The 19,175-nt window shown below is 40.9% G+C and overlaps 2 protein-coding genes across 9 annotated transcripts in view; both read right to left on the reverse strand.

Moving 5' to 3' along the window:
* Positions 1-3,350, reverse strand: part of CEP192 (centrosomal protein 192) — a 48,488-nt gene extending 45,138 nt beyond the window's left edge. For 3 of the 6 annotated variants that reach the window (XM_081205484.1, XM_081205483.1, XM_081205479.1), the window contains exons 1-3: positions 3,132-3,271; positions 1,379-1,568; positions 312-425 (exon numbers count right to left, since the gene is read on the reverse strand). In XM_081205484.1, the coding sequence (XP_081061610.1) occupies positions 312-425; positions 1,379-1,545 (281 nt within the window). In that variant the 5' untranslated portion in view covers positions 1,546-1,568; positions 3,132-3,271. Of the gene's footprint in view, positions 1-311; positions 426-1,378; positions 1,569-2,468; positions 2,610-3,131; positions 3,272-3,323 lie in introns of those variants that run through there. The other 3 variants (XM_081205480.1, XM_081205482.1, XM_081205481.1) reach the window with 3 other exon arrangements.
* A 1,544-nt stretch (positions 3,351-4,894) lies between these two features.
* Positions 4,895-17,766, reverse strand: SEH1L (SEH1 like nucleoporin). Of its 3 annotated transcripts, none has more exons than XM_081205646.1 (9): positions 17,277-17,760; positions 14,694-14,744; positions 12,963-13,109; positions 11,629-11,840; positions 11,222-11,320; positions 9,466-9,606; positions 9,064-9,221; positions 8,678-8,831; positions 4,895-5,698 (listed from the first exon to the last, which is right to left on the reverse strand). In XM_081205646.1, exons 1-9 carry the CDS (start codon positions 17,385-17,387, stop codon positions 5,509-5,511), a joined length of 1,263 nt encoding a protein of 420 aa, XP_081061772.1. In that variant the 5' UTR covers positions 17,388-17,760; the 3' UTR covers positions 4,895-5,508. The 3 variants fall into 3 exon arrangements, with proteins under 3 accessions (XP_081061772.1, XP_081061773.1, XP_081061774.1); XM_081205647.1 differs by lacking the exon at positions 4,895-5,698 and adding an exon at positions 5,860-7,421 and having other exon boundaries at positions 17,277-17,757; XM_081205648.1 differs by lacking the exon at positions 4,895-5,698 and adding an exon at positions 7,430-8,307 and having other exon boundaries at positions 17,277-17,766.
* Positions 17,767-19,175: the final 1,409 nt, after the last annotated feature.

The raw sequence follows: 19,175 nt of genomic DNA on the forward strand, positions 1-19,175 counted from the left end.
CAAAACAAAAACAGAGTTAAAAAGACCATAGGTTCTTTAATTAGCTGAAGGCTGGAAGAAGAGGAATGTTTTTTTTTCTGTTGCCAAAAGATAGATAATGAAATTACACCCCATCTCTGCTATTAATAGTGATAAGATATGTAGCAACACTTAAATCAGGCATTCATGAAACCTACTTGTCAGAGAATATGTCTTGAAAGTTATTTTTAAGTCGAATCAAAAAGTTCTAATCTGTAAGTATTCTGTGAGCAGAAATGTATCTTTGGATCCAACACAAGATGTAACATTAAATTATGTAATCTACTTCTTACACAGTATCCTGAAAGTTAAGAGTCTTTCTTGGATCAGAATCAGATTCACCACTACAGGAAGATGCTAATGGAGCAGGGAATCTATTGTCCATGTAAGACACTTCATCATATTGTCTGCAATACAAAGAAAACAAAACCATTATTTTGCAAGTTCTCAGCTCTGTTGTTTAGAAGACCGTTTCAGTGATCAGGAATGTCTTATGATGTGGCACTACCTCCTCACATTAACCACACAATAAATTTGTCTCCAGTAGTAATCCAAGGTAAAATCAAATGAGGAAGGTACTCCAATCCTTAGTGTCTCATAGTTAGAACAGTCTTTTTCTTCTTCTTTTGAAAAAGGAACATACTTGCTTCCCCTCTCCCCACCATGGTCTTCAGCTTTGAGCATCTTGCCTAATAATAGCAGCTTATGAGGTGGCTCACTAAATGATACCGCTGATGTCAATGGCCATTGCTAGGAACAACTACTAGTCTTCATAGTGATAAGCCAGCAGCCCCCAAGCTGCTTCACAACTCCACCTGGAAAGGGTACTGGAGTCTCCATCCCCATAAAGCAGTGGTCAGCAGCAGTTACTAGTAGCCTCCACCTAACTGCCTCAAGAGCAGCTGCTGTTACTCAACCCTGTATATTACAGCTACTAGCAAAAATGGCTTTAATATCTAGGGATTCAGGTATTCACCTCTACACACAAGAGGGTGACTGAGATAATATGCTAATATGTCTGGGACCTGCTCCAGATCTCACCACTTGGGAGGAGAGGAAGCAGTCTTCAAACAGGCCCTTGCCAGTACCTGCTTTACTTGCCTCCAGGTTACTACACAATGTCTGACAGTTCAGCACATAATGATGAGCTTGCTGAATTCCGTTTCAACAAATTTTATGTAAGATTTCCAATTATCTAGATTCTATTTTTATCATGAATCATACACTGATGGAAGTAGAAAGCCATGCCTGGAAACAGTTTTAGATTTAGAAATTACCAGCCATGAGCAATCCTTCAGTCAACACATTCTTCCCTACACTCACCTACGAATTTCTAGTCATGAACTAACAAATGTCTTACCCGTCATGAGAGCCAGTTTTCTGTCTGGCTTCAGTTGAAGCAGCAACTGGTATACCAAGAGTTGATGAAATTGTGATATTGTCAAAAATGTCACTGGTGCAGCCAGCTACAGAGTTGAGCAAAACACTTGGAAACGTCTCATCTGCAATACATTTGAAGTCTTCCATTATACTGTCTTCTCATAGCTGCCCTAAAGGTTAAAAGAGAGAGGTTACACATAGGCAGCAAGATAATATTCAAGAAATGTTCTATTTTATCAGTACTTTTAAATCACATTGTCTAATCTTTGTTTCCTAGACGGTAAGTGTGCAGTCAGAGACTGACCTGTCATCAAGCTCCTAAATTGCTACAGGAACTCAATAACTGAGAAACAAAACTGAAAAGCTGTGCAGTTGTTTGACTTTGCTATTACTGCCGACACAGGCGTAGCACAGTATCCCTACATCTTCCACAAAGACAGACACTGAGTAAATTCTTTCACAATACGCTCTAGAAATTCCAAACACAAAAGGAACACACATTTGAAGGACTGGAACAGGTACAAGCTCTTTGAAAGCAAAATGCCAGAGCAGTCCAAGATTAGAGTTACATCAATCACAATTGCAAAACGCAACTTTTACTGTATTTTTATTTTCAAAATCAAGTTATACAAAGCACCAAAACACACATGCAGGTTGTCAATCATTTAACAAAATAAATTCTTTTCAGGAACACAGCTCATTAGATTGCTGACTACACACAGTGCAGGTGCTATATTTAGCTGTTTAAGCCGATTGGCATGAGTTTATTGCTGTTTCTAGAGGCTGCCAGCACCTGAAGTGGGGTACAGCAGAGAGAATGGTGTACGTACTCAATTTTTCATTAATGCTCTTTCAACCAAAACCTTTACTATGGGAGTGGGGGAATGTGAGAAGCACCATCAACTCTCCTGCGTACAAAATAATTCTGAATCACAACTAAGTTTTGGTCATCTCCAAATATATTTTTTCACACCAAGGCAAGTACTTCACAAATCTGCAAGATAAATTAAGACCATTTCTTTTGCGACAAAAGTAGCAATTAACTGCCTTGTTGAATTTACAGGAATTACTTTTTAAAAGAAAAGGGCTCTTTTCTGCAACTGTTCCGGAGCCATATGGGTCAGCGTTGCTAGCTTCGAAGTAGTCTTCCATAGCACATTATTAGCTCAGAAGGACTAGCAGGGCACGGTGCCGGAGCAGCCCTCTACACATGCTCAGAAACACTCCCTGACACCGTCCAATAAAGCATTCATTCACGGTTTGCTGCGGCGCCGAGATGTGGCTCAGCTTTGTCCCCGTTATCGACCTTCTTATGGGCAACTTATAGGAAAGGAGTATGGACACTTCCGAGGCAGAGCAGGAGGGGAAAGGAAGAGGAACTCTGTCCCCACCGCGGAATATAAATAACTGCGCCAGGCACACGTGGAGGGCGCCGATTTCTAGCGTTTTTCCTGCTAAGGACGGCGCTGGGCTGAAGTGAAGGGAAGCAAAGGGGCGCGCCTTTTCCCCCCAGTTCCCCCCGAAACGGGCTCCCGCCCCTCCGTCCTCTCTTCTCGGGACACCCGCCAAAAAAAGCTTCGCCGACACTCGCTTTAGGCGCCGACACAGGAGGAAGGGGAAGCGGGAAGCAAGAGAGAATGGAAACCGCCCCTAAAACGGCCGCTTCCGATTGAGAAAAACATGCCCCCCCTCAAAAAAGCACACCACCCAACCCCCGCTCCCAAACCGCTCACCCAAAGCAAAAGCGAGCGCTGGAACGGCAGCTCTCGGGCGCCTCCGGGCACGCGCATTGATGCGCGAGGACACCGTTCGGAAACGTCACGGCAACCCCAACAAGCGTCGAACTCTGGAAGAGGGAGGGGGAAAGAGAGAGAAACGCCCCCCTCCTCTATTTTCTTGTAAGTGCGCACGCGCACGCCCCTTACCTGGCTCCTAGGAAACTCGCTTTTGGATTTCGGCGGGCGGGGCGGGGTGGGGGGAGGCGGAGGGCGGGATCGGGGAGGAAACACATGCGAATTCTATTGGTTTACGAGAACGGAACGAAGGGAAAGTGTAGCGCTTCTCTGATTGGACGAAAGGGCGGTGACACGCTACTTTCAAACAGTCCGGGAAAGAGAGCTGATGGGGTTTGCGGAGGTGACGTCTGCTTACTTGTTATTTTATTTACAAAAGCACCTGAGAGTTTCCTGGTGCTGTAGTTATTATTTTTCAGTGGCGTAGCATGGGTTGTCAGCACCCGGGGCAAGGCAAGTAATTTGCGCCCCCTAACCCCCCGATGTTGCGCCCGGTGCGGCCGGCCCCCCCCCCGCTACGCCATTGTTATTTTTATACAGCATAGGATTTTGCCACATGTTAATATTACTGCTTAGCTGCATCCAAAGCTGCAATCCTTACCCTTTACCTCAGACTTACTTCTGGACAGACATTGTGAAGACTGCAGGACGAGTTGTATTTTTGCACCAAGGCAAATTGGGCAATTCTTTCATATTTCTACTTTACCTGAAAACATTTCTACAAGAAACATTCAATATCATCAACCTAGAAAAAAGTCTGCAGTGTGCAACCACAGCAGCAAGAATACTTATCGCAAAGTACTGGAAGACACAAGATTTGCCCACACTGGAAGAGTGGCAGACGCAATTGATGGGCTATATGGAACTGGCCGAAATGACTGGCAGAATCCGAGATTTGGGAGAAGAAACAATGGAAGAGGATTGGAAAAAATTTAAAGACTATTTACAAAAACAATATAAATTGTATGAATGTTGAGAAACTGCACGATTCAGAAAAACATGGTTCCAGCAAATTGTTTGAGAGACCTAGAAAATTAAGTGATATGCAAGAAAAGGTCGAAACTTAAAATAATATGTTCAATTTAAGTTACAATTAATTGTTAAAAATTACTTTAAGATTAGAAGTATAACATTTGAGAGGTATAAATTAAGTAATGAAACAAGGTAATAATTTGCTGGCATTTTTAGTACAAAGAACGCACGGTAGGGAGATGTGAGGAAGTCCAATTAGTTATACAGAAAAAAGGGCCATGAACAGTTGTTTTATTTTTTTTCTTTTTGCTTTGTTATATTATTTGTTGGTGTAATTGTATGTTGTTTTTTGTTTGTTATCTCTTTGGTGAAGGGTTTTATGTAATTGTTAAATGATCGTTTATTTTATGTTTGAAAACTGAATAAAACATTAAAAAAAAGAGAAAAGTCTGCAGTGCACTATTGTTGTTTACTGCCCACTGTAGGTTCAAACCCATGACCCTGATATTAAGAGTCTCATGCTCTACAAATTATGTTACCCTTCTCTGTGGATGATGTTATTTCAGATGCCACATGCTATACCCAAGGTGGCTAAGGCTAGAAACAGAACAGGTCAAGGTGCACAGCATAAACCTATGGTCATAGGTGAAGTCTGACAGCTCCCCCTCCCCAATATTCACTTTTATACATTTAGAAATAAGTAGAACTTAAATAAAACCACCACACAACACAATTTTCATTTTTTTTATTAACCTACAATTATAAAACAACGTAGTGTAAATATTTTTATGCAAGAAAGTGAAAATGTTTGCAAGTGACTAAACACACTACCAATTCTATATTGCTGCAGAATGCACAAATACTGCATTTTTACTTTAGCATTCTATTTCAGTACCAATGTCCAGGGCTGGAAAAAGCCTCAAGAATCTGGTCACTTAGAAGTTTGATGCTGGAGATTAAGATTCTCCCCCCCCCCTCCACACAGTAGAACAGTTTTATTCAAGTTCTATTTAGTTTTAAGGACACATTTCCAAAAACAATGCAGGATACAAACAAAATCTATTAAAATGAAAATAGCACAGTAGATTGAATACAAAAAAAAAATTTAAAAAATGGTGGAACAAGCACTTTGAACCTATCTGTTGTGTATGACCCACACCTAATACTGCTTATTTGTTTCATCATGGTTGAAAATGGATTGGATAGCAGAGCTAGCATTTGGTGCATAAGCGCTAGCACAGTGAATTCTGGAGGGAGAAAGTATGCAAAATAATAATAAGCAGACAGAAACGCAAGCATTTTACAAGCATCTGATTGAGGCCCTTAATACAGTTTTAAATGTGCATTAAACCCCTTCATGTTCCCGTAAAAGGTTAAGAGGTCGAGAGATATATCGTCTGCGAGGGTGAGGATACTGGAGATTGGCAGTGGCAGCATCGCAAGAGTGCTCTATCAGAGGAGCAGGAGGTAGGAGCTGGGCATAACTGGACCATCTTGATCCAGCCCGTGGGGAATCCAGAGGGGGAAAGAAATACCTGAAAACAATGAAGACAGGAACACCAAAAAAGAAAAAAGGAAAAACAAGAAAAAAGAGAATAGTAGTAAATATGAGGAGAACCAAAGGGGAAGAGAAAAGACTTGCGGGGGGGGGAGGGGGTGAAGGCTTTAGTAAATCCATGCCAAAAATAAAATATAATGGCCAAAATCATGTTCGCAATCAAAACAAAAATGGTTATGGCAGTCTGGAAACTATTTGGTTCGAATACAATATCTCTAAATTAAGATATGCCTTATGTGCACTTTGCAAAATAATAAATTATCTGTAAATTAAATGAGTTCCTAACTATCAACACGTTTGCTCTCTCCTTAAAACCATGTAACTCAATGTTTTTAGTAAACACTTGCAGAAAAACAGGCACACATTAATTATGCAGATATATTTATGCTGTATTTGCATCCACATTAACTTTAATGCAGATTTTATAGGACAGATGTGAACAAAACCTGTTTTTACAGTGCTTAGATTTCCACAATATACAATAAGTGACTCCTTTTCCACTGAAATACAGTCTGGGTGCATATATACATAATTCTGGAGAAAATGGAGGCTAAAACCAAATACATCTGGTAAATTAAAGGCTTAAAGAACTATTACATGTCACTTTTTATGACTTACCCGTAATATTAAAGACACCACTTTGTAATCTTTACAATCTTTGGAAATGTAGACAAATTTACAGAACAGAATGGCAAAGTTAGTAGAATCTGGAGACAGGACATATTTAGAGCTACATTGACATGCCGCTATATAAAACAAGGCATTTTCTTGCCATGTCCTGATGAATGTTTGCAATAGGACACTGCTTCAGTCTGTTCCAGAGCAGTAACTCAATTGCACAGAAGCAGTGTGTGTCCTTACTATGTAATGCATGAAGCATCTTGAAGGCAATGGACAATAATTCCAGAGCAACTTGTCAATGCCACATGACAAACATTCATATGGATATGGTTCTCCACTACAATATTGTGACCAAAGGAAGTCTTGCTAATTATTCCATGGAATCATGCCACAGGAACATGCAACTATCAGGTAAGATCATTCTCACTAAAAGTATGACATTAATTAGTGTGGGGGCTTCTGGTGATTTTTTTTGTTTACTCTGAAATAGTATTTAATTAATTGTGAAGCAATTCCAAATTAAGATACTAACTGTACAACTGTCAAGGTACAACAATGCTTAGTTAAGTTTGCACATTGTAATTCCATTAACAAAAATGTAATGGTTAAGACTCATCTGAACAAAATATAGAACAAAATCAATTATTCAAAGCAATTTAAATGAAAACCAACTGATTACCAAGGCTTCACACTAATACTTTCCCCGCCCAACACCTCAAATATAAAGGATGGTAATCCTTGTTACTTGGGTGAACTTCCCACACTCTGATTTATATAAAAAAAATCTTTTTCTGAAGAGATAGAGGAGAAGTGTCTCCACAAGAAAACTCTCCCTGTTACGGTTTTTTCCCCCAGATTCCAACAAGGTCATACTGTGCTGGCTAGCAAAGTACGCATACAGTGTTTTTTAATAGAGCCTTTTGATTTGCTTTTAGTAGTAGGCAGACTGCTGGTGTCTTGGGAAGAGGTCAAACGGCGCTGGGGAGGGGGAAAAGGAGTTCGCTTTCCATTCCTGTGTGCATGCAACAAGCAGCAAAACAGCAAAGTTACTCCAGTTAGCTTGGGTTCAGCTGTGCTTTCTGTTAAAAAGGACATAATACAAATGGAGAAGGGAAAATGCATCACAATTTTAGACACACATGGTTATAAGCACAATAAGAATACTGTGGAACAGTATTTGGTAGGTTTATTAAATTTTAATCTTTTCAATCACCTCTCAAAACAATTTTAATTATTTCCTTGTTAAGCATAGGCTGTTGGTGACGTTGATCTCCAAAAGTGTTAGTAGTGTTACTAACAAAAGTACCAGAATGCTGAGCCATAATAACAATATTCTATTGTATCAGCCTGCTTCTAAAACTCAGCATTTATATTTCTGTTTATATAGAATCATCAGGGCAATACAATATGTCTGAGTTCAGCCCCATTTTCAAATATGATATGCTTCAAAAGGGTTTTTCCACCCCACAACAGCAAGTATATCTCATTATTAAAGCTTTACTATTTCTGACTCCAAATTTGTGCCCTGGAATACAAAATTTTCCTCTGAAATGTAACTCTGAGATTATAAGGGAGAAATGGAAACACAAGAACCCCATTTAACTGAACAGATTTGAAGACATGACCACTTTAATTTTATAGATTGCTGTCTTTCTAGCACTCGTATTTGTGGGCACAAGTGTGGAAAACATAAATCTACAGCATATAGTCTGAATTGTGTCCATCAAATGGTTGCGGCTGTATGAAGCTGCCCGAGGCAATCCTATACAAAAAGTTGATCCCTCAACAATGGTTCCTTTCAGAATCAAGTTTGTGAGTACAGGCCAAAAATAGACTCTTGTGTTGAAAACTAATTTTAAAAAGTGGTTGCCTAGAGCTACTGCAGAACAGGATTGGAAGAGGGTCATGTTCCCAAGGAGTCTCAGGAAGTAGGAGAGCAGCACAGGAGGCTGAAGTCAAAGAGACCTTAGTTGAGAGACAGTAGGATAATGAGTGGTCAAGGTATTATAGGGCAACAAAAGGCATACACAGTACTGCAAGTAGGAAAATAAAAGAGCTAATGGCATGGTCTTCAGAATACTCGGGTGAACTCAGCATTTGAAGTATGTGAACTGTAACTAGAAGAAAGTTTTTCTTTATAATATTTTATCTGTTGCATACAGGACACTGCAGATAAGACTAGGACAACTGAATCTGCAAGCTATTGATATAAAAGTTACTAATAATGATGCATATGAAAGCCAAAATGATGCTTAAGATTTTAGGGAGATTAATGGTGGGTGTTGACAAAACAAAGAGTTTTTAAATTGCAGAATTTACATACGAAGTGGCATACCTGCCAGCAGATGTCCCGTTTACTGAATTCTGGAGGCTTGAATTGGCTGTGCCTAAAGGAGCATTAAAAACTCCCTGCTGAGCGGAACTAGCATTGACTGGACTCCCATTACCTTTCAAAATTCCAGTACACTTCCAGTTGTCCATGTAGTTAGCTGCAGGGTGGGAATGAACAAAAAAAAAATGCAATTGTGACTTGAGAAAGAGATTTTTATGACAGTTAAAATAGTATAACTAATGATATAGCTCCTAAAACACATTGTATTTTTAAAAATCTAACTCTAGCCACTCCTAAGCAGGTTAATACTATGTATGCTTAAGACTGAAGCCATAGTCTTCTAATAATTCAACATTTAATCACACAGAGAATTCTGAAGGAACGCTTACCTTTCCAAAGCCTTACACACCCATCGTCTCCTGAAGATGCAAGCACTGTGCCTGTAATGTTCCAACTTACACGCCAGACCTGAGAATTGTGGTTATCAAACTGAGCCACTAACTGGACCTCAAATTTTGTCAGGCCTGATGAAGAAGTCAGTTCCTTTCTGTTGAAAGCAAAATTGTATATTGGAGTTTGATCTGCTTAAAATACATCCATTCTTTTAATTACAGAAAGTAAACAATGTTTTGCCCTTTTTTGTGTGCTGCTTTAAAAAAAGGATTACTGTACTGAATATTGAATAAGCTTACAAGGTTCTTAACCATGAGGACAATTAGTTCCATAGTTGAGAGAAAGAAAATACCAAATATATGCTTCCACATTATAGGATATGTATGTCAAAAACTCACCTTAGTGGTTTTAATGTGAAAATTCGCACATCTTTGGTAGCTACAGCCAATATATGGAAGGACCTTCCCAGGTTTGGAGCAAATGCAATATCATGCACAGGGTCTGTGACTGTCATAAGTGTTTCTGCTTTTGCATACTTCCTGAAAAGTGAGACAGACAGTGTATTAATTTCTAAACATAGAAACATATTAAAGCCGCCCCCCAAACTGTTTTTATAACAACATTATCGGTAAATTCTCCCATGAAAGTATTTTTAAAAAAGTGTTCTCTAGATGACAATCCTTTTTTTCTAGAATGTATGTGAACTAAAATTTTTACTATTTGATGTCTGGGATGTACAATTTGCTACAAAATTATTGCCATGTTACAAAGCGTTCAAGTGACAACTGATTGTTGTTATGAAAAACAAGAAGATGGGACCAGGTCACTCAACAATGACACTGACTTGAATCAGAAACATTAAATACACAAGTTGTCTTTTTACTTCAATGAATTTAATAGGCAGTGCTATGGAAATTCTTTCTGAGGTACTGAAGTTCAGAATGGCAAGTCTGTTGATTCATAGCAGAAAAAAACAGACTGTACTCTTAGATTCCAAAAAAATTAAAACCATAGGAAGGGGGAAACTTTCCACAGATCATATGTTTCTCATTACTTCAACATCACTCACTATTCCCAATTAGTCAAATCAAGCTTATTATAGAGAGTTTGGATCTTTGAGTAGAAAAAGCTGCTTTGTTTTGTCAACAGACTCTATATTTGGAAGAAAATACACAGGATAGGATTTTTATGGTTGGCATTCATTAATTAAATGTAGCCTTGCAAAACTTTTAAGGAAAATAATAGCATATTATTAGGAAAGCTAAAATATTCAGTATTCTCTACAGATTGTTGTTCAAGCCCAACTTCTGTCATTAAATTATCATGGAGCATTGGCAAGTTACTTCTCCCTCAGCCTCAACTTGAACATTAGCTATACAGCAGAAGTGGGGAACCCCCTGCAGCAAGAAGGTCATGTCCCCTTGCAGCCAACTTTCTGAAGGTCAAATGCCTGCCGTGGCAGAACCAGAACAGAACTGGGTGTGGCCAGAACAGGCAGAGAGCAAATGCACACATACAAACACCACCCACAGAGAGAGGCGGGGAATACTCAGCCTCACCCACTACCAGAATCAGGCTTGGAAAAATGTTAGGGTTTTTCTTTCCTAGCCACAATGCTAAGGAAGGGGAGATCTTACAGAATGCAAGTAGGTTAAAATCTTCTTTCCCTGCTGTGATTTCCCCCTCCCATGCACTCCCAGCATGACATTAAGGCTTGAAATAAGCCTGCCATCGGTTTGTAGCAGGAACGGAGAACCACTTTCAGCCTAAGGGTCAGATTCAAACGTGGTCAACATTCTGGAGACCACATGCCAATAGTATGTGTGGGTCAGAAACAGGCGGGATCATCTTTAACTGTATTTCACATATACTTTGGAGGGAACTTTAGTAAAAGCAGCAAGGCAGATTAGAATGAGGACAGGTGACAGTAAATAGCATCGTATGATTGGCAGGTGGGTGGAATTTGCTATAAATGGTCACACATGCCATTTGGAGGGACCACTGGTGATCCATAGTATAAACTTAAAATCAGTACCAAATTATGGTTTCAGCGAACCATTTTAACATGTTCAAGTCTCAGAAGAACAAATGATGTTGTGAAGCAATATTATGACGTGTTTTAAAATGAAAGTTGCTTTGTTTTCTTCCTCTTACCTGGTATTTTCATTGTATTCATAAATCTGAACTTTTGCCAGTACATTTGGGCTGCTGTCATCACTTCCTACAGCTATCATAGGTGCATGAGCGCGAGAGCTGCAAATGCAAAATGGAATGTTCTTACAGAGGATTTCTGATGATGAAAATAAATTCTTCAATACCTTTTCTCTTAAAAAACAACATGCACAGTGGACACCTGATGGTAGGATCTCAGACAGAAAGGTTTTTTTGCATCACCTAGTCTAACTATTCAACAGTCTCGATTTCCTTTTAGACCCAGCACCACTATTTTACAGTCAAGAATTTAAATAAATATTATACAAGGAGGAAACAAGCCAATTACCCTTAGGGTTTCCCTCCCTCTTTACTTTCTGATTAGCCTGTCAAGGGAATTGATAGCTTACCTTGAAGGATTCCAAGAAATACAACTGCAGCTTAGTTTACATGAGATTTCATGCTGAAGTGACCACTGACTGAGATTCATAACATCTGGTGCTTCATATATCCTAACAACTCCATCTGCTGAACATGTTGCCAGCATCAGGCCCATATGCTTAGGAGCAAACTTTACATCTGTAACTGATGTCCTACTGTCAACCAGAGTAGTCCTCTTCACCTAAAGATAATCAATGGAGCAGTCATTAGAAGAAGGAAAACAGATTTTTAGATGCACCATCATTTATTTATTTAGGTAAATAAACTTTAGAATAGAGAGCTAATTTTTTATCTGTAAACAGGTAAGATACTACACGTTTGATAAATTTTATGAAAAACATAACCATGAAACATAACTGTATTAGAAATCTTACAAGCTCCAAAGTTAAGGAGAGCAAGTATGTTCATTTGATATTATGAAAAATTCAATTGAAATACATTCTAGCTGTAGGCATAAAGAATGCTCTTGTATACTGCGATGGGCAGATCATTGTTAATACTAAAGGTAAGAGCCAAGCAAATAGTAGAAGCTAATCAGAATTAAAACTAATAGATACTTGAATTTGAGTAAGACAATTCATTTCTTGCCATGTCAGATTGGCTAGTAGTGTCAAAGGACTGCATTAGGCAGTCTCTGCTCTAGGGTCCAGGTCTAGGGGTGCCCCCAACCTTGGAGGAGGGCTTTTCAGGAGGCAGTAAATGCAGCTGCTGGAAGGAGAGAGCTAAAATGTTTCTGTGCGTACGCAGAAGACTGTCAGTGGTATTTGAATCATGGCCTTTGCTCTCCCATACTCTTCAACCCCAACCTCACTCTAATCATGTGGATTAACAGGATAATCAACATCCCACCAGAGCTACAGCTTGGATCTTAACTTTTATTACACAAAAGGAATGGAGTTCTGTTCACATAATGGGGCTTTGTCACCTCCTCTCTGCAACTCCCTACACCTCCCAAAAATCTGCTCCTGAGAGTTGAGGAACTCTTGAGATTGGTGTAGGATATGCGATGTGGGACTGCAGATGGAGAGAAGTTGGTAGAAATCACACATCTCCTTGTCTGAATAGAAGAAAAATGTAGGGTCCAAGCTTATGATTCGTCAAAAGCCATGTATAGTAAACAAATCAAACTAAATATATCTATATATATTCAAATATGTAGCTTTGTGAATATATAACATTTCTTTAAAAACATTTATAATAAATCTCTTAACTGTGAAATTTAGTAAATCCTTGAGGCAGCAACAATGTTATAAATTATATGTGAGAAATGAGTGCATTAGAACTGTCACTCTTCAAACCTTACCCAATGACTTTGCCCTCGAAGTTTATCATTTGATTCTCCTACTATTTCTTCCCATACAGCAGCTGTTCTGTCAAAAGAGCAGGAAGCCAAGACCTGTCCAAACTCTGGATGTGCCCATGTAACACGCCACACAGATCCACTATGTGTCTGGAAAGGTAAGAAGAACTGGAACTTGAAAACCAAAGACTAAAATTGAAAATGTTTTAACGTATGCACCTTTGCAGGCTGGGAGGAAAAATAATAACAGCAATATAAATTAAGTATCAAACATCAAAGTCCCTTTACAGTCCTCCCCTTGACTGATCCATTTCCAAAACACAAACTAAAATGTATGGGACAACTGAATATTCCTGTATTGCAGGGAGTTGGATTAGATGATCCTCAGGGTCCCTTCCAACCCTACAATTCCAGGATTCCATGTTGTATACCACCTACCCAGTTAACTGAGGTAATAGGGTCAAAGTTCATGCACCCATAATATTTCAAGTGGACCCTGGAGGCAATTTTCCACATGGATACATTATGGCCACATTTGAATGCCACACAAAACCATGGTTTGAAGCAGGCAAACCATGTGCTCCTTTTGCCTGATCCACAGTTTTGTGTCACAAGAGATACCGTATTTTTCCGTTTATAAGACAATGTTTTTTCCTTAGAAACAATAGGCAAAAATTGTGGTCATCTTATACACGGATAGCAGGGGGTGTGTGTGTGATTGGTGACAGCAGCCAGCAGGAGATTGGCAGCGGCAATTGGGTGTGTGATCGGTTGCTGAGGCAAGGCCTGCTGACAATTGGCTGCGGCTGCAGCAATTGGGCGGCCGAATCATGGCAGCAGCGAGTCATGAGTGCAATCGGCTGCGGTTGTGCCGAGTGGGCAGGTGGGCTTTTGGCAGTGAGCGTGCAGATGTTTGGTGGTCGTGGTGATGTGTGCGATTTGCAGTGGTGGGCAGGCTGTAAAGGGATTGGTGGCCGGTGGACCCCCCCCCAAAAAAGCTCAGCAACTCTTGGCAATCTCCCCCACAAAAAGCTCAAGAACTTTGGGCAATTCCTCCTCCCCTCCCCCAATTTCTGTTGCAGTCCCAAAAAATAGGGGTCGTCTTATACATGTGAGTGTCTTATACACGGAAAAATATGGTACTTCCCAAGTGGCATATACAAAAGGACTTGATGAGATGGACATAAGGAATAACTCATACGACACTGAGCTTTGGGATAGGTAGGAGTTTCTACCATATCCAAAAGTCAGCACAACATGAGAGACCTCCATCAAATTTATTTTAATAAGAAGAGGGATGTTTTTGTGATTCATATACTGCTAGCCATCTCGGAAAAGGACCTGCATATTGAAGAAACAGACTGGAAATATGGAAAGTGTGAATGGAAAATTCAAGGAAAACATTTTTGCAAATCTGAACAGAAACATGAACATCTGTATACATGAGCATCTTTATAGTTTCAACAGAGAGGAAACTGCAAATTCCATCCCAGGAGTTTTGTGTAGTTAAACATTCATAGGGACTGACTTAGCAGTTAAAAGTAAAGTAATTTACACCAAATTATAGCTGCAGACTATTATTGGGTTACACATTCGGGCTACAATCCTTAAGAAAGTACAAGGGAGTAAGCCCCATTGAAGAAACAAAAATTTACTGCTGAGTGAACATGCTCTTATGCTTCTTATGCCACAAACTGTTGCATGCAACTGATTTTTCCAGGTTTCAGCCCTTACCTTCCAGCTGGCAGTACAGTGCCATTCTCCATTTTCACCTTTGTCCCAAACCTATTAAGAAAACCAAACAATATCTAAATATTTTATTCAAAACTTAGAGAAGGTACAGTGATCCCACAAACAAGTCCATAGATCAAGGTTTGTGGAGTCCCAGAAGGATGTTAAACCACAAATGCTCTTCTATAATATCAACTCATACGTGAGTCAAATAAGAATTGTGCATAGATTTCTCTATAAAAAGGACAGTGAGTGTGTGTGCTATTCCAATTTGGAATTGCCTCTGTTCACTAGAACCACAAGAGTATCTGGCCCCAACATTGGACCACTTGGAATCCTTGAGGCTACTTATACCATTTTCTGACACAGATATAATTTCTGTGCAGGATTCGAAATCAGCAGGGTGCCAAGCACATTTTGTGCTTAAAGATTCTCCATTTGTGAGCACTCTCAAGGGTTACTGAAATGTATGTGCTTTGAAGCCTCAAAGTACAAGTTAAGTATAGACAATTAACAATTAAAAGTAGAGTGTTTTGAAAACTGAATTATGGTACCAGTATTTTTAATATAAACACCAAATAAAACATGTATTAACAATTTCTGCTAAAAATGTGGTATTAACAATGTGCCACTTATGTGAATTGCATATTAGTTCATGCTTATCAAAATAAAAAATGCCGCTGACTAGACATTGTTTTGGTGCCCTCAACCCAGGTCTCAGAAGCCATTTGGCTCCTAGCTTTTCTTTCCCAGTTTCTAACACTGCTTCTGTGTATGAAAAGGTTATATGGCATAGCCCATAAGTATTTGCTGAATATACGGTACATTGGGAAGTTGCAGCTAATCATAGCATCCCACTACATGCAGACATCTACATGTGCAGGATGACACGGTGCATATAAATTTCTACATGGGAACAATATTTATGCAGGAAAATTGTCATGTGCAAAATGGGTCTTAGAAGTAATGGTTAGTCTTTCCAATATTTTGTCCTATATAAAGCAAGATACATCAATTTTATCATTAAAACTCTGCATTTTTACCTGGGAAATAAATTCATTTACCACAGTGGGAGTTACTTCCAAGTGAACACATAATTACTGACCTGCAAACTTTACATGTCAGCTAGACATGAGTCATTATATTATAATTCTTATATAGAGAATATGCATACACACCCCTAATGAACATTACTCTGAATTGCATCCAACAGTAGTCCCACTGAAACAACTGAGATCCATTAATTTTAGTAGGTTTACTCTAGGTAAAAGTCAGCACAATATACACCTCTAGTCTGTGTCCTTTCTCAGCTGCAAAACTAGTACTGTATCCTTACTTGAAAGTCCCATTGAGCTCAATTCAACTTACTTCTGAGTAAACAGAGGATCAATCTATATCTCAGCTAGTACACACTTACACAGCATTCTGACTATGTCTACTCAAAAGTTTTAATTCAATGGGGTTTACTCCCAGGTTAAGAGGGGTGAACACTGAAGAATGATTTACAATCCTAACCCACCTACTTGGGAGTAAACTCCATTAAATTCAATAGGACTGGCTTCTGAGTAAACATGGTTAGGATTGCAGCCTAAATCGTTATTAATCCCAAATCACTAATTCCCATTAAGGAAAATAAATCCAAATTGTCTACACCTATTGCAAACCTGTACTGCAAAACTCTGTCTGGAAAATAATCTCAAACCGCTTTTTAAAAGCAAACAACTTATTATGTACATGTTACAAGGCCACACAAATCTTCTGTTGGACCCATGGGTATTAACACAAAACTAAAATCAGAAAAATTACAGTCGCACTAATTGCATGTTTAGTGAAAAAGCCTCTGAACATGTCCATCATCCTCCATTATTACTTGCTTTCTCCATTAATAAGTTGTGACTCTTCCATCTACCATGACTTACCCAACATTGCCTTTGAGAACCCTTTAAGTATAATTGTATTGCACTGGTCCAAAATACAGAAAGATGATTAAAGACAGAGGCGTATGCACCCTTGCTATCTGGAAGTACTGTAAGCCCCATCGAATTCCGTGGAACTTTTGCCAGAGGACAGGAGACAAGACACGCTGCTAGAGAAGTCCTTAACCATTTCTTTCATACCACATGCATCCTGCCTTTTTTATTATTAGTTCAAGTACTGTAACTTGAAGTTGCCACCCAAATCAGCCCATAGGCCTGTTTTGGGTTTGTTGGGTTTTCTCCCGCGCTACAAAAACAAAACAGGGACTTTCTCATGTCCTACAATTTGTTATTTCTTCCGTTGGAAAAAGGCTGCTATAAAACGTGGTCCTCCTACAAGCCCCCCCCCCCATGACCACCTGTTACCCAGCGCAGGCAGAAGTGCCCAAGCCACTGCAGTAGCCCGCCCTCCTTGAGGCCGGGCCGAAGGAGCCGGCCAGCAACCAGAGGAGGGGCAGCGCGTGGTCCCCGAGAGAGAAAGAGGCAGGGCGAGCAAGGGCGCCGGCCGGAGGAGCATGGGCGTCAACGGGCCCCGCGCGGGTCTAGCCCGATTCACGAGGGGAGACAGACCGGGGCCCGCGGCCTTCGCGCGCTCTCCGCATCCCCGCACCTTGACACTCTGGTCGCTGGAGCAGGTCGCCATGCGCCGCCCGTGGAAGTCGAAGGAAACGTCGTGGATGAGGTCGCGGTGGTCGGCCGCGATGCTGCGCGCCACGAACATCTCGGCGGCCTCGCTCCGTCAGCCGAGCTCGCTGCTGCTGCTGCTGCTGCTGCTGCTGCTGCTGCTACGATTAAAGCAGCGGAGGAGGCGAAGCAGCGGCTTCCCCTGACCAGCAGCTGCACTGACGGCGCGAGCAAACTCTTTCCCCTTCTGTCTCTCTCTCGCCTCGAAAAGGCGCGCCTGGCTCAGTCTAATTGCGTGGAGCGCCGGGCCTTAGCGGGGAGGAGGCGGCCAATGGAGCGTCTCCCCGGCGCTTGCGCTTTTGCGCCTTTCCCTCAGGCAGAAGCCGAGGCAGCCCAGGCAGGGGAGGAGGGGAGGAAATAGACGAGCCGCCCCATTGTCCTTCTCGAGCGAGGAAGGATTTGTCGATTTCCCAACCCAACAGGCGGAAGCTTTAAGAGTTGCCCACAACCCGCCCTGAACATGCTTGGGTTTGGGTTTTTTGCAGAGACGCACGCCGAGGAGTCCGCTTAATCAATTTCGCCTCTGGCAAGAAACACCGGCCGGGGACGAAACAATTTGGGATCCGGTGGCTTTGCTCTGCCCTAGTAAACGCCCTGTTTGGGGCCCTGAGCTTGATACCACTGGCGGAACCACCGCTGGCAAAATAAACTGCTGCAGAGCACGCCCTTCCCCAGGTCAGGAAATGTCCCCCGCCAGCATATCCTAACCTCCATCAGCAAAGATGGGGGCGGGGGCGGGGCGGTGATGGTTGAGAATGCCGCTGTTAGACTCCAGTCCTTTACCTGGATATAAGTTTCATTTGAATCAATGCGACTTCTAAAATAGTTGCATTTATGCAAGACATTTGTCAACATTGCTGCAATTCTAGTTTATACTAAAACACTCAGTTTAGCATGGGAATGGGATTTTGTCCCATTAACATTAAATTGGTCCAATCTAAGTACTTTCTCTTAAATCAGGAGTGGCTAACCTTTGGCCCAAAGGTAAACAATCAGACAGGGATGCCAGTGATGAATGTGGTCAAAAGCTGGTTATGGCCACACAAACTTGCATGTAAACATTTACCACAACATACACCCCAGCATTGTGTTTACTTTTTTCCTTTGCCACCACCCAAGTTGGTGTGGTAGAAGCAGAGAAATTGCTTTGGCGGACAGATCACTCTTGCTTTTTGGACTGAATCCTTATACAGTAGACAGCTTTCACTGTAACAATAACCAGCAATACATGCTATAGAACAGGGGCTGTCTCCACAGTGCCTGTAGGCACCAGTGTGCTCACCAGTACTTGTTAGGAAAGGCTTCAAAAATCCACAATGCACACAATACTGTTTGATCTTCTTGCTCCATTCCCTTTTACACTGGTTTGGCATCTTGAACAACTAACACCATTAAACATGCCCGCATTTCATTGGATACCAGGGTCATATACACCAACCGTCTTCAATTCTGAAAGTGTGAAGTTTCCCTCTGTAAGTGTGGTGGTGACAATTTTGTGCTATACAATACACCAGAAGTTCCCATTAGCTAAATACTGTGGACCCATATTGTTCAAAAGCCAAGCCATGGATGCCCTATTTTTGAAAAATTTGATATATCTATGGTAGTTTTTGTTATGTGAATGATGTCATGGACTCCCTGGGTGGGTTATGAGAACCTGGATGGTTAAGTCCAGTCAAAGGTGACTATGGGGTACGGCGCTCATCTTGCTTCAGGCCAAGGGAGCCAGCGTTTGTCCACAGACAGCTTTCCAGGTCATGTGGCCAGCATGACTAAACAGCTTCTGGTGCAATGGAACACCGTGACGGAAACCAGAGCACATGGA

The sequence above is a fragment of the Podarcis bocagei genome (genome assembly GCF_964188305.1).
Source record: "Podarcis bocagei genome assembly, chromosome: 8".
NCBI classification, from domain to species: domain Eukaryota; kingdom Metazoa; phylum Chordata; class Lepidosauria; order Squamata; family Lacertidae; genus Podarcis; species Podarcis bocagei.